Genomic DNA, 20,128 nt, shown 5'->3' on the forward strand with positions numbered 1-20,128 from the left:
CAGAAGAGGGCATCTAATCCCATTACAGATGGTTGTGAGCCACCATGTGCTTGCTGGAATTTGAACTCAGGACCTTTAAAAGAGCAGTCAGTGCTCTTATCCTCTGAGCCATCTCTCCAGCCCGGCAGGTCTCTTTATACAAAGAAACTGCTGGCTTTCTTTCCTAGTGAGGGACTACTGCAGAAAGACCCATTCTTCTAAGTCTCAAACATGGTCCCAGAAAGCAGGTTCTGATTGTAGCAACTGACCAGTCAATCTAGAGTTCCACTGACAAAGCCTCTGCCCTGTTGGCATATTTTTTAAGAGAACAGTTATAAAAGGCTTACTTCTATCATTGTATTATTTCCTTATAAGCTAAAGAAGTTAGTGTCTGGGCTAAATAAAGCAAACATCATTTATGACATTTTCTTAAATGGAAAACAATGCTCAGAATCCCAAATGACATCCTTGTAATGACTGATCCACAGACCATTTGAGTTGCTACGGAATTACATACATGCAAGACATGTTACTTGGCTTCAGGATACAGGGCAGTTGAAGAGGGAAACTCTGGTTGGCAAAACCAAGGTCAGACCCCTCAACAGACCGGGTAGGACGCAGAGCCTGGCAGGTGGCTCCTGCAGGCACTTGTAGGTGTGTGACTACAGGTTTGCCACCTTTCCAAAATGTACTGAGAGCATTTCTGGCACCCACTGTGAAGCTCTCTGTAGACACTAGAAGCAAAAATAGTACCACACAGATGCCCTTTACACAGATGCACACCAGAGTGGCAACAAGGAACTCCTCAAGGGTTGAACAGGAGGGACATCTGGCAGACGGGAAGTGACGTGACTGTGGAGCCCAGTACCTCTGCTGTCAAGTGGCAGTTGTGACCTTACTGCCAAACACTTAGTATTCTAAGTGCCTAAGGAGCACTGCTTATCGGCAAGGTCAAGAAGTCTAAAGCTTTCTAAAGGCAGTCTGGCTGCTTGGGCTTTGCTGCACAGAGTAGCTCTTTTCTAAGCGGTGAAGCATACGTTGGTAAAGAAGCCAATCCAACCCAACGTCCTTCAGCAGGCTTTCCTCCCAACTTCAGGAACAAAGCAAGACAGGAGAACAGGAATCCACCGAATACCTGGACATATATGGCCCTGCAGAGGCCAGAGACCTTCTGTACAGGAAGAATCATGAACAGAGAGAACCCCTCACAGGTTCAGAACTAAGGCCTATGCTTAAGGCCGACGAAACAAACAAAAGGAACAACCCACGTGCAAATCTGGCCTGCTAGGAACTAAGCCGACTAGAGAGGAAGACAGGCTGCGACTTCAGACCTGCCCATGGTTTTAGGTGCAGGTATGGAACAACTCTGAAGATGGGTGTATAAAAAGAGAGAGGGGGGAGGGAAGGGGGAGAAGAGAAGAGAAGAGAAGAGAAGAGAAGAGAAGAGAAGAGAAGAGAAGAGAAGAGAAGAGAAGAGAAAAAAGAAAGCCAGGCGTGGGTGGTGCACGCCTTTAATCCCAGCACTTGGGAGGCAGAGGCAGGTGGATCTCTGAGTTCGAGGCCAGCCTGGTCTACAAAGTTAGTTCTAGGACAGCCAGGGCTACATAGAGAAACCCTGTCTCAAAAACAAACAAACAAAAGGACAGGACTGGGAATAAGGGCTTGATTTTCCAAACAGCAATCATGTTTCAATACTGTAGGGTGACATAATGGGGGAAGGAGAGGAGACATTAGGGTTCTGAGGGATCTCAGAGGGGGAGCATTCAGTGATAGGCATTTCCTGAAAGGCTAAGTGTGGACTCCACTTTGTCTTTAAGAGTTTCTGTTCGTGTGTATCTCCTCCAGCCTACAGAGAGGGTAGTGTGGGTTCTTTGTCAACCAAACCACACTTAGATGCCCAACAGCCAGCAGCCTGCTGACACAAGGACAAGAAAAACCCTGGCACCCTTCTGTTAACAGCCTAGCTCTTCTGCCTTCCCCACAACTTTACAGATGTGTTTCACAGAGAGCAATCAGAGAGGAGGGACCAGAGTATCCCAGTTTACCCCACAATGTATGTCTTGGCAGTCTAGAAGGCACAGTCCTCTGCGCAGCTCTGCCGATGACCACAAGGACTATGATCAGTCAACCCCACACACATGACAAACCCTCTCTCACCCCAGCTCATTTGAGTTAAGGGAAACACTAACATTCAATACCCTATCTAGTCTGATCTAGTTACGGGCAGAGCAGGACTCTCAATAGAAAGAGAGGCTGGGATTTGCCTCCTGGTGGGTTCAGGACTTTGTTGTGGGTGCGAGGTCGAAACCCCAGTCTGGGCTCACAACTGTCAATGGTAGGTGTGAGCTGATATCTTTGCATGTTCTGCTTCTTTTAAGCTTCTTCTCTCTCCCTGCTCTCCCCTGGGTGTGGAATTTGTTGTAGCTTTCAGGTCAGACTTAGGGTCTTCACCTTCACATAGCAAAACATGATCCTTGGGCCTGTTTGTGTGCAGTGGCAGTGACTAGGGACTCAAATACATCACTGGTCTTCCCACCGGGTGGATTCAGACATTGTTGAGTTTGCACAGTTGAGTCATTGAAGATCTGGCTTCCTTTGCCTCCTGGAGGATTTATCTTCTTGGGTATGTTTTTAGGTTCTTCACTTGGTCCAAAAATATTAGATGCCATCCTATTAGGCTTGCATGAAGGAATACCTTCTCCTGGACTTACAAAAAGATGGCTAGATTTTCCTCCTGGGGGCTTCATGGGTCTTGAGCCAACTCATCAGGTTGGCCAACTGCACCCTGCCACCCTGCTGCTTTTTATTTTCATTTCCTTTCCTGAGAAAGGACAATGTGTAGTCCGAGCTGGAAAGGTCACAGGCTTATGTCTTCCCCTGACTGCACAGCATCCCCCTCCTCCTGTGAGCAGAAGTTCAGGGTGGTGCTGGTCTGTGTCACTCACGAGGGACCCTGCACTCTGATGTGCACTTTCTAGGAAGGAGAGGCAAAGAAGCAGTTTTGTCAACAGGCCATAGCTATTATTAAGACTCAGATTTTGCTTTCTTTGACAATGGTAGTGTGTCTTCCTTGTCTTCATCCTTGTATTAGTCAGGGTTCTCTAGCGTCACAGAACTTACGAGTAGTCTCTATATAGTAAAGGAATTTGTTGATGACTTACAGTCTGCAGTCCAACTCCCAACAATGGTCAGCAGCAGCTGTAAATGGAAGTCCAAGGATCTAGCAGTTGCTCAGTCCCACACAGCAAGCGGGCAAAGGAGAGAGAAGAAATCTTCCTTCTTCTAATGTCCTTATAAAGTCTCCAGCAGAAGGTCCTGATTAAAGGTGTGTGCCATCATGTGTGGATCTGGGATTTGCTTTGTCCCAGATGACCTTGAACTCAGAGACCTCCTTGCCTAAGTCTCCCGGGATTCATAGCCACTATGCCTCAAGATCCAGTCCTCATCATCAACTTTGTCATCATCAGGATAATCTACCAGACCCACAAGTCCTCCCTTTGTGGTAATAGCTGCCGTCTGAGATGTATATTCTTAGGGATGGATCCAGGAGAGCCTGGGGACCCTGGTGATCCTGGAGAACCAGGCAGGCTTGTTGTGTATGACTGGTGGCTGATGAGGTTAGTCTTTGTTCACTAGACAGGGAAAGTTTGAAAGTTTGTAAACCCCCCCTTTTCTTTCCTTTCCTTTTCTTTCCTTTTCTTTTCTTTTCTTTTCTTTTCTTTTCTTTTCTTTTCTTTTCTTTTCTTTTCTTTTCTTTTCTTTTCTTTTCTTTTCTTCTCTTCTCTTCTCTTCTCTTCTCTTCTCTTCTCTTCTCTTCCTTCCTTCCTTCCTTCCTTCCTTCCTTCCTTCCTTCCTTCCTTCCTTTCTTTCCTTCCTTCCTTTCTTTCTTTTCTTGGTTGGTTGGTTGGTTGGTTGGTTGCGACAGGGTTTCTCTGTGTAGCCCTGGCTGTCCTGGAACTCACTCTGTAGACCATGCTAACCTCAAACTCAGAAATTCACCTGCCTCTGCCTCCCAAGTGCTGGGATTAAAAGCGTGCGCCACCACTGCCCGGCAATTCTTTGTATATATTGGGTATTAGCTCTCTATCAGATGTAGGATTGATAACAATCTTTCCCCAATCTGTTGGTGGCCGTTTTATCCTATTGACAGTATCCTTTCCCTTACAGAAGCTTTACAATTTTATGAGGTCCCATTTGTCTGTTGTTGATCTTAGAGCATAAGCCATTGGTGTTCTGTTCAAGAAAATTTCCCCTGTGCCCATGTGTTTGAGGCTTTTCCACACTTTCTCTTCTATTAGTTTCAGTGTATCTGGTTTTGTTTTTTTTTTGTTTTTGTTTGTTTGTTTGTTTGTTTTTGTTTTTTCAAGACAGAGTTTCTCTGTTTAGCCCTGGCTGTCCTGGAACTCATTTTGTAGACCAGGATGGCCTCGAACTCAGAAATCTGCCTGCCAATTTCTCTGCCGAAACTCTGCCTCCCAAGTGCTGAGATTAAAGGCGTGCACCACCATGCCCGGCATGTATCTGGTTTTATGTGGAGGTCCTTGATCCACTTAGATTTGAGCTTTGTACAAGGAGATAAGAATGGATCAATTTGCATTCTTCTATATGCTGACTGCCAGATGAACCCGCACCATTTGTTGAAAAGGCTGTCTTTTTTTTTTTTTTTCTCCCCAGGTAGATGGTTTTAGCTCCTTTGTCAAAAATCAAATGACCATAGATGTGTGAGTTCATTTCTGGGTCTTCAGTTCTATTCCATCGATCTACCTGCCTGTCTCTGTAGCAATTCCATGCAGTGTTTATGACTATTAAAACATTGTTTCTGTAATGAGGTATTAAAAGCTACACCATCATGCATTCGTATATAAGAGCTGGCACCCAAACTTTCTAACATGAAAGTAATGAACTTGGGGGGGTATAGGGGACTTTTGGGATAGCATTAGAAATGTAAATGAAGAAAATATCTAATAAAAAATTGTTTTTGAAAAAAGAAAGTAATGAACTTCGTATTGACTTTAGAGAAAATTGATTGTTTTTTTTGTTTTTTGTTTTTTTTGGTTTTTCGAGACAGGGTTTCTCTGTATAGCCCAGGCTGTCCTGGAACTCACTTTGTAGACCAGGCTGGCCTCGAACTCAGAAATCCGCCTGCCTCTGCCTCCCGAGTGCTGGGATTAAAGGCGTGCGCCACCACGCCCGGCTGAAAATTGATTGTTTAAACTGTTTTAAAAATTGGTTTTGCAGGCTAGAGAGATGGCTCAGAGGTTAAGAGCACTGACTGCTCTTCCAGAGGTCCTGAGTTTAAATCTCAGCAACCACATGGTGGCTCTCAACCATCTGTAATGAATCTGATGCACTCTTCTGGTGTGTCTGAAGACAGCTACAGTGTACTGGAATAAATAAAAATAAATTTTAAAAAATTGGTTTTGCTTTCCAAAATTATGACTATGCTCTTATTTTACAAAAGAAATTTAAAAGTTACAAAGTATTGTGGGATGGGCTCATGGAACTTTAAAACAATATATTCATAAAATAAGAAAGGGGGCCGGGCGTGGTGGCGCACGTCTTTAATCCCAGCACTCTGGAGGCAGAGGCAGGCAGATTTCTGAGTTCGAGGGCAGCCTGGTCTACAGAGTGAGTTCCAGGACAGCCAGGGCTACACAGAGAAACCCTGTCTCACCCCCCCCCAAAAAAAAAAAAACAAAAACGGATAAGAAAGGGGGAATTTTGCCCACATATACCACAACTTTATTTAAATCTTTAAAGATTTGGATGCCAAGGAACTCCCTGCTGAGTGTCTATGGGGCCCTACCACTAGGTATACTCATGCCTAGGTGAGATGGAAGGATCCACTTACTGGCATATGGCATGATCCCAATCAGATATTAATATGGGGAAGAGGGCATGTTTGTTTTTTCTGCAGGATGCTGAAGGAGCGTGGCAGCTGCCAGAATGACTGGTGATACATGCTGATGCTGGGACAAATGATGCTGACCGTGAGCTTGCTGAGAGCCCTGACAGTGGTGACAGGGAAGCTGTATTATATGTTCCTGACCTACCACTGATACACCCAGCAGTGTGAACACACAGCAGTGTGATCCAGACCGGGGATTCTTGTGTTTGGATCTCCCTGGACAGAGGAACCAACTTATCATAAGACTATGAGGGGCTGGTGAGATGGCTCAGTGGGTAAGAGCACCCGACTGCTCTTCCGAAGGTCCAGAGTTCAAATCCCAGAAACCACATGGTGGCTCACAACCATCCGTAACGAGATCTGGCGCCCTCTTCTGGAGTGTCTGAAGACAGCTACAGTGTACTTACATATAATAAATAAATAAATCTTTTTAAAAAAAAAAAAAGACTATGACTTTCAGTGCATTTGGTGATGGGATCTCTGTTTGCTTTTAAAGAATATAGTATAGATATATTTCTGTGTTTCCTTAAAGTTGGAATCCTTTATTAATTGGTCATGTTACAATTTTGTTTTTTCTATGCTATTTAGCACGTTCTAATTGTGTTAATATATTGAAACCTGGCATGTTTGTTATGTTTTTTTGTTTTACCAACCAGCTTTTGTATTATTGCCTGTGAGTATTCCAGGACCTTGGTATTCTGAAAAAGACTTGCAAATACTGCAAGAAGTGAGTCAGGTTTTAAACAGAAGCAAGAGGGTAGTGGGCTTGGTTATTGTTAGCATAGCACCTTTGATTACATTAATAGCTGGCACCACAGCTTCTGCAATTGTTTTGAAGCAAGAAGTTAAGACAGCTACTTTTGTTAGTCATTTAGCAAAAAAAAAAAAAAAAAAAAAAAAAAGTTACCAATGCTCTTGAGTCTACAAGAAGATTCAGATAGACATCTAGAACAACAAATGGACACTCTCCCCCACCCCAAGCTGACACTCTGAGTGATGCTATTCAAACTATTGGAGAGGAGGTTCAGAGTTTAAGACTATGAAGTCACCTTGAGTATCATGCTAAATACCAATGGAAAATTCAAAGACACTTGCAGGGTATTTGGAATAGTTCTAACACCTCTCTGGATAGTTTAACTTTGCATAAGGAGATCCTGAATTTAAGAAATACAAAGCTGCCGGGCGTTGGTGGCGCACGCCTATAATCCCAGCACTCGGGAGGCAGAGGCAGGCGGATTTCTGAGTTCGAGGCCAGCCTGGTCTACAGAGTGAGTTCCAGGACAGCCAGGGCTACACAGAGAAACCCTGTCTCGAAAAACCAAAAACCAAAAAACAAAAAAACAAAAAAAAAAAATACAAAGCTTAGAGTAAACTCAGCCCAGGAGTGCATGGCATTCCTCTTGGTCATCCTGATTCATGGTTTAAGGTCAGTATTTCCATCTTGGTCAAGCTTCAAGAATGACTTATGTAGCTTGATCATGTTAGCTCTCCTTGTCCTGGGAATACTGACTCCTGTCCATTGTGATAAAAACTTGCCTTTAACAACATCAACATGTTGGTGGCCAAAATACATGGCTCAAAACTAAAAATGGATCTCCAGACAGAGTTATTAATCTTAACAGGCTGGCGGCCAAAGACAGGTAATTTTCTATACAGTGCCTTACCGACCTAAGACAGAATTACATTGTTTTTGAAAATGTAAATTCATTTACAAGGTAAGCAAGGCATTCTTGTCAGAATCACCTGAGACAGGCACAGTCATGTTTGTGAAATAAAAAAATGGGGAGATGTTGAGAGCCATTTGTGCTGCTTCTAGGAATCTGGCATTTGTCACTGGGCTCAGACAAGGACCTAGGCTCAGTAAGAACATTAGAAACAGTGACAGTGCGGCTTTGTTTACTGCTTTGCTGAATTATTCCCTGTGTGGTCTCTTGTCTTGCTACTCTGCTTGTTACCTTGTGTCATCTCCGTGTTTACTACTCTGCTTGATTACTTTGTGATCTGAGAGTGGACCCTGTGTTTTGGATGCACCTGCAATGATAGAAAAGCAGGCTGGAGAGAAACAGAGCTGCTTCAGCCTCAGCACTGGCTGGACTCAGGTTATAATGCTGTCTAACTTTTTCAATCCTCACTCCCTCACTTGAGACCCTGTTGACTGAGCTGGCTTGGTCAGGCTGGAGACAGGGAAACTGAACAGAGCAAAGCAGTTCCCCTCCCACCCCTTCTCCCATGGCTCTCACCCTCACCCTCAGAATTCACACCTTGCAGCTTGCCTCTGCCAGTGCTCTCTCAGCCCACTGGGCTGCAGCTGGCCCACAAGTTGGTCAAGGGCAGGTCACCTTGTTTAAGATTTACTCATAGCATCCGGCAGGCACCCAGTGCCTGATCAATGCTTGTGACTTTCCAGCTGCACCCTTCAGTCTGAGACGTTGGAGCCTCTGTTTTTCCTGATGATCACATTTGTCTGTCCACTCTGCCTGTTTCTCTCCTGCTGCTCCAGACCAAGCTCACAGCTTCCAGCTGTATCTGCCTGACTCCAACCCTGAACCCACCAGTCAATCTGTGCGACCCTCTCAGTAGGTTCCTAATCTACACCTGAATTACTGGCCAACAGTAGGAGCTTTATAAGTACTTTCTGAACAAGAAATTTTGACCTTCCAACACCCAAGCCATCCACTTCCAGGTTAGAGGAGGCTCAAGCTAAGGGCCAGAACATCCCCCATCCCCACCCCATCCCTTCCCATGAACTTGACTCCCTAGGCTGATCCCCTCCCCCACATGGCTGAGTGAAACATACTCCATGCTGAACCATGTGGGTCTCCCCTCCCCTCACCAGAGAAGCTCCAAAGGAAATGTGTTTGTACTTTCTTGAAAATGGAAAATAGCCCTGCTGGTTCACCTAGGATGGCAGACCTGGTCCTCTGGGCTGAGGGAATCATCGGTGCCTGAGGCTTTCCTGGTACTAGAGGCAGACTATGGTGATGGGTTCTCCAAGGGTACAACCAAGCTAAGAGAGGGAAGTGATGTGGTCTAGGTCCCCTAGGCTACACTTCAACTTGGGGGGGTCTTCCTAGACCCACCCAAGGCCTCCTCTATCTCCTGGATGACTCTGCCTGTCCCTAGGGGCAGAGCCTCAGCTGGAGACACCCTCCCCTGCCCAGGCTCACACAGAGCCTAGGGATACCGCCTCTCTGCAGTGGGGTCTCTTTAGTCCCTTATCACTCCCACAGTCCTAGAAGCAGAGGCCAAGAACCTTTCTTTCTCCTTCTTAGACAGCTTCAGGTTAGCTCAGGCTGGCCTCAAACCTGTGGTGCTACTGCAGGTGACGTTGAACACCCTATCCTCCAAACTCCAGCGCCAAAGTGCTGGGATGAGCTACGTATGACACCCGGGGCTTTGGGCATGGTGGATGAGCAATCCACCAATCACCACACCCGCAGATTCAGTTCCCCTCCTTCCTTCTTTATAATTTAGTCTTTTTTGTTTGTTTGTTTGTTTGTTTGTTTGTTTGTTTTTTGAAACAGGGTTTTTTTGTATAGCCCTGGCTGTCCTGGAACTCACTTTGTAGACCAGGCTGGCCTCGAACTCAGAAATCCGCCTGCCTCTGCCTCCCGAGTGCTGGGATTAATACTTTTTAATTAGATGGGTGGGTTGGGGTATCAGGTTGTCACTCCTCAAAAGAGCACATCTCTCTGGGCCCTCTCAAATTGGGAAGTCAGTTGTGTCAGATGATGTTTTGCTGGGGCACACAGGAGAAAGTTACATTTTGCTGTAGCAAACACATGAAAGGACACGTGATGAAGGAATATGACAATGACCCCCAGACAGTTGGAACCCAAGAATTGGTTTGCTTTGCTCTGCCTGGTTATTCTTCACTAAAAACACGCATGTACTGGTTTGCCTTACATTGCATTGCTGAGCTCCGCTAGTGGTGACACTAGAGAGGAACTCACCAAGGAACTTCTCCTGAGGTTCCAGCAGCTTCTTGCCATTTCCAAGGCCTCTGGCTGGTTGGCGAGCCTTGCAGTTTCTTCATGACTGAACTTTAGCTGCTGGCTCATATTCGGTGTTTGCTAAAGGACTGAACTGCTGATATCCTGACGACAAAGACTGCGCTCACCCCCAAAGAAATATTTCTAACAGGTCTACTTCCTTTGTTTCCTAGTAACTTTTCTCTTCCGCTATCTTTGCTGGGTGATGAGCTAGAGGAGAGGGTGATCGCTTGTTAAAACAGGCTGGGAAGATTTTATGCCCACACCCTCACTCTCCTCTCCCTTCTTTTTTAACACAAGGTCTCTCTGTGTATATCAGGCTGCCCTGGAACTCTGTAAGTAGTCTAGATTAGCCTCCAGAGATTCCCCTGCCTCTGACTCCTAAGTGCTGAGAGTAAAGACTTAAGCCACCATTAGCCTCCCCAAGTCTCCTTAAATGCAAGTACTGACCTGTGTTCTGGCCCTCAAGCAGGCTATAGGCAAACTGCTTTACATCACCAGGACTATGGGCCCTGTCCTGCAGCCCAAGGCCCACTTAGATGCTAGGAAGGATCTGAAAGGCCTCCCAGACACCTCAGAACGTTCTAGAGCAGCCCTCCCCACTGAAGCCCAGCAGAGGACAGGCAAGAACAGCCCCACCCAGCTGTTGACACATCCTTGACCACCCAAGAGGAACCTCATCCCTTACACTTCTTGTGACACACTACATTGGGGACCACAAAGACACAGATGACTGGAGAATGGCATGGGGCCTCTCAGCCTATGGTTGAGGCACTGTTCAGACTGTTGCCTGAAGATCCCACACACACCAGGAGCCCATGAGCAGCCCAAGTCACTCAGATCCACACAAAAGAATCCACTGCCACCCACTACCAAGGCCCCTTCGCCTAGATATAGCTGTGCCTCCAAGGTGCACTCCCAATACCAAAGGCTCCCCACGCAGTCCTCAGGGTTTTAGCCCTGACCCTTCTACACACACCATCGCAGCACCAAGTTGCCCAGCTTAGTCCAGCCTAAGATAGTTCCTGCCCCCCACAGACGACCCAGCCCCCCACAGTCCACCAGACTATGCACCATTGCCTCCAAGCCATGCCCTGCCCCACCTGCAGAAGAGCCAGGACACTCCTCTGCTGCTCATCACTAGCCCCGCCCACAAACCTCAGGCTCTGCTCCTGTCACAACTCCCCAGAGATCAGGATGCTTGTGTATCCAATCCATGTACCCTTCTACATGGGACCACTGCCCCCTGCCGGACCTCACCATGTCCAGGCTTCCCTACCCACACTGTCTTTGTTGTTGTTGTTGTTGTTGTTTTTGTTTTTCAAGGCAGGATTTCTCCGTATAGCCCTGGCAGTCCTGGAACTCACTCTGTAGAACAGGCTAGCCTCGAACTCAGAAATCCGCCTGCCTCTGCCTCCCAAGTGCTGGGGTTAAAGGCATGTGCCACCACTGCCCGGCCACACTGTCTTCTTAAGGGTCTTTCTACTCCCAATGTGTCCCTCCCTCACTTTGTCCCACCCACCACAGACCACACCCTCTCCAGACAGGCCTCATCCATTTCCTTCAAGATCCGTCCACTTTCTGCAAGCAGCTAGACTGCTTCCCTCACCTTGAAAATAGTGACCTTTACCATTTGTGTAAGTGTCCCCTCTCAATACAGGTCATTTCCTCAAATAGGCCCCGCCCCGTCACCTACCGGCGGTGAAAGGAACTGGGCCACGAGAGCCGGGACTTTACCGGCGCGGGCCGATCAGGGCGCTCTGGGTCCGAGTGGAAGCGCCGCTGGATGCGAATGGGGCGCTGTAGCTGCCCCCACAGGTGCTTCGGGGATGGGGGAACCCTTGCGCGGCCGACAAGCTGGGTCTCCATGAGCTGCCCCGGACGACAAGGAAAAGGAAAGAGAGACAGTGGGTGGCCCCTGGAGCGCCTGTGCACATGTCGGGGTGGGGGAAGGGTCGCCACCCTACAAAGCCGCCCTCTCCGCAGTGCAGAAGCCAAGCGGAAATATTGCAAGACTCAGACCTGAGGCTGCGCCCACCAGTCACCGACACTCCAGAGAGCTGAGCAAGAAGCTAGATTTAGGGTCTGGACCCTGAAGGCACAGGGCAGGCAAACCCAGAGAGGCAGGCTGGGAGGTCCAGCCCCAGCGGGTCAGAAGAGGGGTTCTAGAAAGACGACGAAATTGAGAGTATCACTGACCTAGACGTGTGCACACAAAATCACAGGCCAGGAATCTCAAGAGCTGGGGACAGAAGCAGAGCCAGTCACTTCGCATGAGCATCCCTGCAGGGCTGAGGCCTCTAAGAATGTCCCCACCTCTTGGGCTTAAAGAACTAGAGTAATGACCCACCTTGCCTGTGAGCTCAGGGTGGCCAGCAGGACACTGCAGATAGCACCGGGTCTTTATAGCCTCCTGGATGCTCAGACCCTCCCCATGGCACATGATATCATTGGCCCCCAAACACCCCAGGGCTCGCCTCCCCCCCACCCCATTCCTGTCCAAACCTCCACCTTGTCTCCTCCCTCCCAGTTCTAGAAAACTCAAGCTCCCACTCGGCACCCCTCCTAGTCTCAGGGGGAATTTCCGGGAGAATGTCAGAGAGCTGTGAGGACACTTTCCATCTTAATTAGTAGAAGCACTAAGTGTGTGGGAGGAGATGGCTATGGCAGAGCCATGCCTCAGTCCTGGTGAAAGTCCCCTGAGGGCACTGTGCTGGGAAGGAACTGTTGTGAGGGTGTGAGACACGGAAGCTGTCCCCAGCACTGTCTCTATCCCCCAGCTGAAGACATAATGGCTTAGTTGGTGCAGGCACTTGCCACCAAGCCTGATGACCTGAGCTTGGTCCCTGGAATCCACATGATGGAAGGAGAACCTTTCTGCTTCTGTGCTCACTTGTGGGTGCTCTCCCCCCTCCCCCTGACCTCCCCCCTCCCCCTTCCCCCTCCCCCTCCCCCTCTCCCTCCCCTCCCTCTCCACCCCTGGAGTTTGAGGCAGGGTCTGTGGTGGTTTGGATGAACATGACCCCCATAGGTTCATATTCTTGATCAAGTGCTTGGTCCCCAGTCGATGGAACTGTTTGGGAAAGATTAGGAGGAGTGGCAGTTAGGACGCGTCACCATGTAGAAGGTGACTCAGAAGCCCAGGCCACATGTCCAGTCTTTCTCCCTCTCTCTGCCTCCAGCTTGTGGGTAAGATGAGAGCTCTCAGCTACTGCTCCTGGGACATGCCTGCCTGCCTGCCTGCTGCCACACTCCCCACTGTGATGGCGTGGACTCGCCCTCGGGACTGGAAATGCCACATTAAAGGCTTTCTTTTATACATTATCTTAGTCTTGGTGTCTCATCACAGCAACAGAACAGTGACTAACACAGGGTCTCACTTTGTAAGTCGGGCTGGCCTGGAACTCATTACACAGACCACATTGGCCTCAAACCTGCAGCCATCCTCCTGCCTCTGCTTCCCCAGTGCTGGGATTACAGGCACACACCACCACCCCACTCTCTTGAAGGTTTCCATTGTCACTTTGTCTGTCAGTCCCAGACCCCTCCCTTCTAGCTTGGGGGAGTTGGTTTAAGCATGGTCTCTGCAAAGATCAGCTACTACATGTGACCTACACAGAGAGCCACGAAATCACCCTGACACTCCCACTCTCATGGGTGTCCACCATGGTAGGCTGAGCTCCTATCTTGGTTCACACACCAGCGACCTCCCAGCTCTGCTGGGTCTCCTCCTGGATCTGTTTCCACCTTAACTTGACCATCACTTCTAGCCCACAGCCCCTGAAGTGAGGCTGGTCTTGAACTCTTAATCCTCCTGCCTCCCTCTCCCCCTAGGCCCCCAAGTATCAGCACAGCTGTTTTTATGGTGCTGGGGACAGGACCCAGGGCTTCAAACATGTTAAACATGTACTTTATCAACAGAACTCCGACCCCAGGTGGAGGTGGTCTGTCCTAGCTAGTTTCATGTCAACTTGACACATAAACTACAGTTATTTGAAATGAGGGCACCTCAAGTGAATGCCTCCATGAGACTGGGCTGTAGGCAAGCCTGTGAGCTATTTTCTCAGTTAGAGACTTGATGGGGGAGGGCACAGCCATTTCGGGTGGTGCCATCCCTGGGCTGGTGGTCCTGGGTTCTGTAAGAAAGCAGGCTGAGCAAGCCATGGGGCACAGCCAGTAAGCAACACCCACCCCTCCACGGCCTCAGCATCAGCTCCTGCCTCCAGGTTCCTGCCCTGTGGGAGTTCTCTCCTGACCACCTTTAGTGATGAGCAACAATGTGGAAATGTAAGCCAAATAAATTCTTTTCTCCCAACTCACTTTTGGTCATGGTATTTTGTCACAGCAATAGAAACCCTAACTAAGATGAGGTTTCTCTCTCTCTCTCTCTCTCTCTCTCTCTCTCTCTCTCTCTCTCTCTCTCTCTCTCTCTCATGCATGAGGCGAGGCACATGGCTAATTCATATATGAGTAAGGGAGAGGAGAACAACTTGTGAGAATTGGTTCTCTCTTCCACGTGCAGGTCCTGGGGATTGAACTCAGGTTGTCAAGCTTGGTGGCAAGCACCTTTACCCACTGAGCCATCTTGCAGGCCTTTCTTTCTTTCTTTCTTTCTTTCTTTCTTTCTTTCTTTCTTTCTTTCTTTCTTTTTTTTTTTTTTTAAATTTTAAAGACTGTTTGCTCTGTAGGCCAAACTGGAACTCACCATTTTCCTGCCTCAGTCTCATAAGTGTCAAGCAACCATCATCTGGCTTGGACAATTTAAAAATAAATGCTAATATGGTCAAATTTGTTGCCCTAAAATATCCCACCAATTGTGCCCCAAGATGTCTTGTAAAGTCCATCCCCTACCTATGTCCCTAGGCCTTCCAGCCCAACTGCTCTGTCATATGCTGTGTCCACCTGCTAGGCTCTTGATTCTCTGTCCCACCCTGTGTGACTTCTATGGTCAGAATGTGGCTGACTCTTCTTTCTCAACAACCGAGGAGCAGTTACCTGCTACCTACTTTCCAGAAATGAGTGCAGAGACTTTGGCTGCATCTGCATCCTGCCTCCCTGGCAGGTACATCTGCTCACCTGCTCTGAGCTGAGCCAAGGTTTCTCTGTGTCCCTTGAGTTCCAATCGTGAAGACCACGTGGGCAGCAGACTCCACCTCCCCAGAGGACCCCAGGCGGCTGGACAGTGGAGGCAGCAGCAGGGTCCCTGAGAAACGTCTCAGGATCACACCCCCACCTAGGGGGCTGACAGGGGCCATTCCAGAATCCACTGGCTCTCGGACTCGCTGGGGAAACAGCAGGAAGTCATGAGCAAGCGTCTTGTGCACACACACATGTCACCAGGGAACCCAGAGCTTCACAGATTTCTCACCAGCCCGGCTTCCCTACTGTCGGGGCCTCTGTTCACGTGTGTGGGATGGAGGGTGTGCATGGGTGTTATGGCTTTGTTGCATTCTTAAAATCAATTTATTTGTGTGGGAGCATATACATGCTACAGTCCACAAGCAGAGGACAACCATCCTTCGAGCCAGTGCCCCCCTCCCACGTATTAAATCAGCCAGACTGGCCCTTGCTGGGCCTTCTCTTCAACCCCACACTTTTCTTCATTCTTTTTTTCTTTATTAGTTTTCAATCCTTCCCATCCATCGCCTCCCCTTCTCCTGAGTGGGTAGAGGCCCCATGGGTATTTATCACCCCACCCTGACACATCAAGTCTCTACGGGGCTTTTTTTTTTTTTCATCGTTTTAGGACTACAATTTGTTCCTCACACATGGTCACTAGGTGCTGAGATTTGAACACAGGGCCCTGGAAGGCAGGAGCCACACCCCAGCTTCCTCTGGGCTGCTGACTGGAAGGGAATCAGGGAGCTGTCCAGTGCTGACCTCCGCGGGCGGCACAAACTGGGCAGAGTGCGGTTGGTGGGGACCAGAAGGCGGCCCAGCTTTCCTGAACTTCCTAAAGGTCTAACTCCAGTATCAAAAGAGTCAGTGGGGAAACTGAAGCCTGAGACCATAGCCTCAGGACCAGCGCATATCCATAAGTGGAAAAGGGCGAGAGTAGAAGCGGCTACACCCGAGAAACATACCCTCTGCCTCTGGTTTGATTCCTGTAGGACTCCCTTTAGTCCCAGCAGAGGGCCTGAGGGCAGGGTCAGAGAAAAGCATGGGGCGGTGCCAGGGGAAAGCCTGGGTGCAGGTCTCACTTTCAGTATTTTATTCTGGGAATATTATTTTATTTCTTTATTTTTGTTTTTGTGTTTTGTTTTTCAAACAGGGTTTCTCTGTGTATCCCTGGCTGTCCTGGAACTCACTCTGTAGACCAGGCTGGCTTTGGATTCTTAGACATCTGCCTGCCTCTGCCTCCAGAGTGCTGGGATTAAGGGCGTGTGCCACCAGCGCTCATTCTTTATTTAAAGAATGTTTTAGTTTAGAGAATATGAGTCTGTGAGATGGCTTAGCGGATGAAGGAGATTGCCACCAATCCCAGCGACTTGACTTCACTCCCTGTTACTCTCTTGATAGGAGTGAACAGATGCCTGCACGTTGTTCTCTAACATCTGCACTGATGCACGGACAGTAAAGCACACCAGGGAACTATAATTTAAACATTAAATTAAAAGGTAGGAAAAGTCTACCCAGATGGCTCAGTGGGTAAAGGTGTTTGACACTGAGACTTACGACCTGACTTCCATCCCTAGGTCCTACACAGTGAAAGGAGAGAGCTGATCCCCACAGATTGTCCTTGACCCCCACAGCCCACACCAAGACACCTCACCACCACCACCACCACACAATAACTAAATAGATATAATCCTTTTAAAAGGGGTGGACATAGACATAAGACTAATCCTCAGGGATTCCAAGGCGGGTGGGCGGTGCTGAATTTGATCTACACAGCAGTGCCAGGCCAGCCGTGGCTACACAGTGAGAGTCTATCTCAAAAACAAATAGGGGGCTGGAGAGATGGCTCAGTGGTTAAGAGCACCGACTGCACTTGTGAAGGTCCTGAGTTCAAATCCCAGCAATCACGTGGTGGCTCATGACCATCTGTAATGAGATCTGATGCCCTCTTCTGGTGCATCTGAAGACAGCTGCAGTGTACTTAAATATAATAATAAATAAATCTTTTTTAAAAAAATGTTTAACCATTGCATACGCCAGCAAGATTTTGCTGAAAGGACCCTGATATAGCTGTCTTGTGTGAGGCTATGTCAGTGCCTGGCAAACACAGAAGTGGATGCTCACAATCATCTATAAGATGGAACACAGGGCCCCCCAATGGAGGAGCTAGAGAAAGTACCCAAGGAGCTAAAGGGGTCTGCAACCCTATAGGTGGAACAACAATATGAACTAACCAGTACCCCCAGAGCTCGTATCTCTAGCTGCATATGTATCAGAAGATGGCCTAGTCGGCCATCACTGGGAAGAGAGGCCCCTTGGTCTTGCAAACTTTATATGCCTCGGTACAGGGGAATGCCAAGGCCAAGAAGTGGGAGTGGGTGGGTAGGGGAGTGGGTGGGGGAAGGGTATGGGGGACTTTTGGGATAGCATTTGAAATGTAAATGAAGAAAATACCTAATAAACAAAAAAAAAATTTTTTAAAAAGAGACAATAAGCCAAATATGAAACTTCGCTTAGCCATGCTAAATTGTCACAAATATGGTTACTTAGCTTAATAAGGTTCTCAGAATGTATAAGCCAACTGAGGAAAATAGATTATGATTTGCTGAATCAAGGAATAAAGTTTTTTGTGCAGAAAAAAAAGTTAAAAAAAAAAAAAAAAGCAAATAGGTAATTAACTAACTTCAAAGGCTGCCTGCCCAGCAGTTGCCCAGCCTGTTTGCCTAGCTGGGGCTGCCAGTTCCACAGAAAGCCTTGTACTCCCAGCCTCCTCCTGGCTCAGACACTGGCCCAAGTACTCATAGCTGCTCACCCTCCTTGCCTAGCACAGAGCCCTGGGCTCCATCCCCAGCAGCACACAGAACAGGCAACAGCTCTCCCTTTGCTTTGGGTTCCAGAGCTTAGGAGGTGGAGCTGGAGGCATAGGGATTAGAACGTCATATTTGGTTGCAGTCAAAGTTCAAGGCTAGCCTGGGCTACGTACGACCCTGTCACACTGAAAGGGAAAAAAAATTGGAAAAAAATCTGTCTCTGTCTTTGTCTCTGTCTCTCTGTGTCTCTGTCTCTCTCTCTGTCTCTCTGTCTCTCTCTCTCTCTCTCTCACACACACACACAGAGAGAGAGAGAGAGAGACAGAGAGACAGAGACAGAGAGACACAGAGAAACCATAAATCTAAAACAAATGAAGGTAGAGGGGTCTGGAGAGATAGCTCAGTGGTTCCAGCAATGGCAGCTGGAGACCAGGGTTCTGTAACTCCAGTTTCAGGGCATGGATTGGCTTTTCCTAGCCTGAGTGGGCCCTAACCTCTGTGGTACACAGACAAACCATTCAGGCAGAAACCCCCATACAGAAAATAATAAAAAATATTTTTAGGGCTGAAGAGATGGCTCAGTGGTTAAGAGCAGTGGCTGCTCTTCCAGAGGTCCTGAGTTCAATTCTCAGCAACCACATGGTGGCTCACAACCATCTGTACTGGGATTCAATATCCTTTTCTGGTGTATCTGAAGATAGCGACAGTGTACTCATAAGTAAATAAACAAACAAACAAATATTTAAAATTACTTTTATCTTGCATTCGGGCCCTGGGCTCAGGGATCCTCACTGTCCCTGAGTTTCCCGTGTGTCATGTGGGGCATGTGGCCTTTTCAGAGCAGGGACCTCAGTCCCCGGCTCCTGCACTGAGCCCAGTCCCGGCCTACTCACCTCAGTCCACAGGAAGGACAGGGCCGTGCCACTCCGCCTCATGGTGCAGGCTTCTGTGATGACAGGGATCAATAAGACCAGGTCCCAGCCAGTTGCTGGGCCACCCCACACCCCCAGAGCCCAGAGCCACATCAGCAAGGCAGCGAAGTCACAGCTGCCTGGCGAGGCTGCTGCAGGTACCCCCGCCCAAGCTCCCTACCTTGGCCAGTCCTAGGGACTAGAATCCTGGGTCCAGGTCACCTAGGAGAACCATTCAGCTCCCGGAGGGACTCTTGCGCTTTGTGGGTTTCTGAGAGCCGAGTTTCCTGAGAGGTAGGCCTTCTCACACTGACATAGGTGTGGTACTCACTTCCAGCTGCTCCTGTGGGGACCTGTGCTGTGAGTGTGCTCTGTGGCCTCCCCAGGAGCAGAGGACAGACGGTCCTGTCCCACTCCCAGCTGAGTTCTTTAACTGAGCACCAAACAAGACCCGAGCCAGGAGGCACCCTCAGGACTGGAGGAGGGGGTAAGGGCAGGGTGACCACAAGGGCAGGGAGGTGCGTGTGTGCCCAAGTGTGTGACCAAAACAGGGCTGAGGGGGAGGGGAGGAGAGGGGTGAGTGGCCAGGCAAAGGTTTACTTGTTAATGTGTTTACACCTGACAGAGGACAGAAACAGCCTGAGACTGAGGCGTTACCTTAGTATTTTTGGGTACCAATCGAGGCACCCCAAGGCTTTAGGAAAGCTGTTCTGCTATGCTGTGCTGGTACAGGCAGCTGATGACACTCTCTGGTCAAACCTTACCCACCAGTTAGAGCTGCAGTCAGAAGTGGGAAAGCCAGGGAGCTGGGACTGGAAGATGGAATGTGGCCTGGGCCAAGGAGATCTTGAGGCCACTCCAGTCTGTGGCTGTGAAGCAAGTTAATGTTTCACCCTACATCCCTCCCCCCACAGACAGGCCAGGAGACCTCTCACCACCTACTCCAGTGGTCATCAGAGTGTGACCTGCTGTGGGTGGAAGTCACTTCAATCTGCTGTCAAACAGCACAGCAACTAGGGAGACGCCCTCACCTGTACTGAAGAGTGGGTCCTGGCTCACCCTAAAGTCGGCTGTCTTGAAGGGTTCCCAGACTGGAGCCTGAGCCACTGAGGGAGTGGTGGAGAGCAGGGTGTGCAGAGAGGAGCTGAGGCAGCCAGCTCTTTTCCTCCCCCTAACCTCTGCACAGCCCACTTGGTTGTCCTGCCCCAAGGTTTTGAAGATTGCTGGAAAACTCAGCTCCTTCCAGCAGTCAGAGGACCCCTTCTTCACTTCACAGCCAGGTAGGCTGCGATGTCTTCATCAGGAAACAAGCCCATGCCTCTCCTACTGTAGGGCCTTTTCGTGCCCTGGGTACTTGCCCTGGGTACTTGCCCTGGGTGGGCTTTTTTTGTTTTTTGGTTTTTCAAGACA

At 48.7% G+C, this 20,128-nt stretch overlaps 1 protein-coding gene and 1 pseudogene across 1 annotated transcript in view; both read right to left on the reverse strand.

The window, feature by feature from the left end:
* Positions 1–19,369, reverse strand: part of Pde4c (phosphodiesterase 4C) — a 30,881-nt gene extending 11,512 nt beyond the window's left edge. Inside the window, exons 1-3 of the mRNA XM_021170153.3 lie at positions 18,900–19,369; positions 18,701–18,753; positions 14,956–15,161 (exon numbers count right to left, since the gene is read on the reverse strand). Of these exons, the coding sequence (XP_021025812.2) occupies positions 14,956–15,161; positions 18,701–18,742 (248 nt within the window). The 5' untranslated portion in view covers positions 18,743–18,753; positions 18,900–19,369. The remainder of the gene's footprint in view (positions 1–14,955; positions 15,162–18,700; positions 18,754–18,899) is intronic.
* LOC110300053 (jupiter microtubule associated homolog 2 pseudogene) lies at positions 2,032–3,204 on the reverse strand (annotated as a pseudogene).
* Positions 19,370–20,128: the final 759 nt, after the last annotated feature.

This window comes from Mus caroli, unplaced genomic scaffold (assembly GCF_978045245.1).
Source record: "Mus caroli unplaced genomic scaffold, Mus_caroli_1 scaffold_10, whole genome shotgun sequence".
Lineage (NCBI taxonomy): Eukaryota > Metazoa > Chordata > Mammalia > Rodentia > Muridae > Mus > Mus caroli.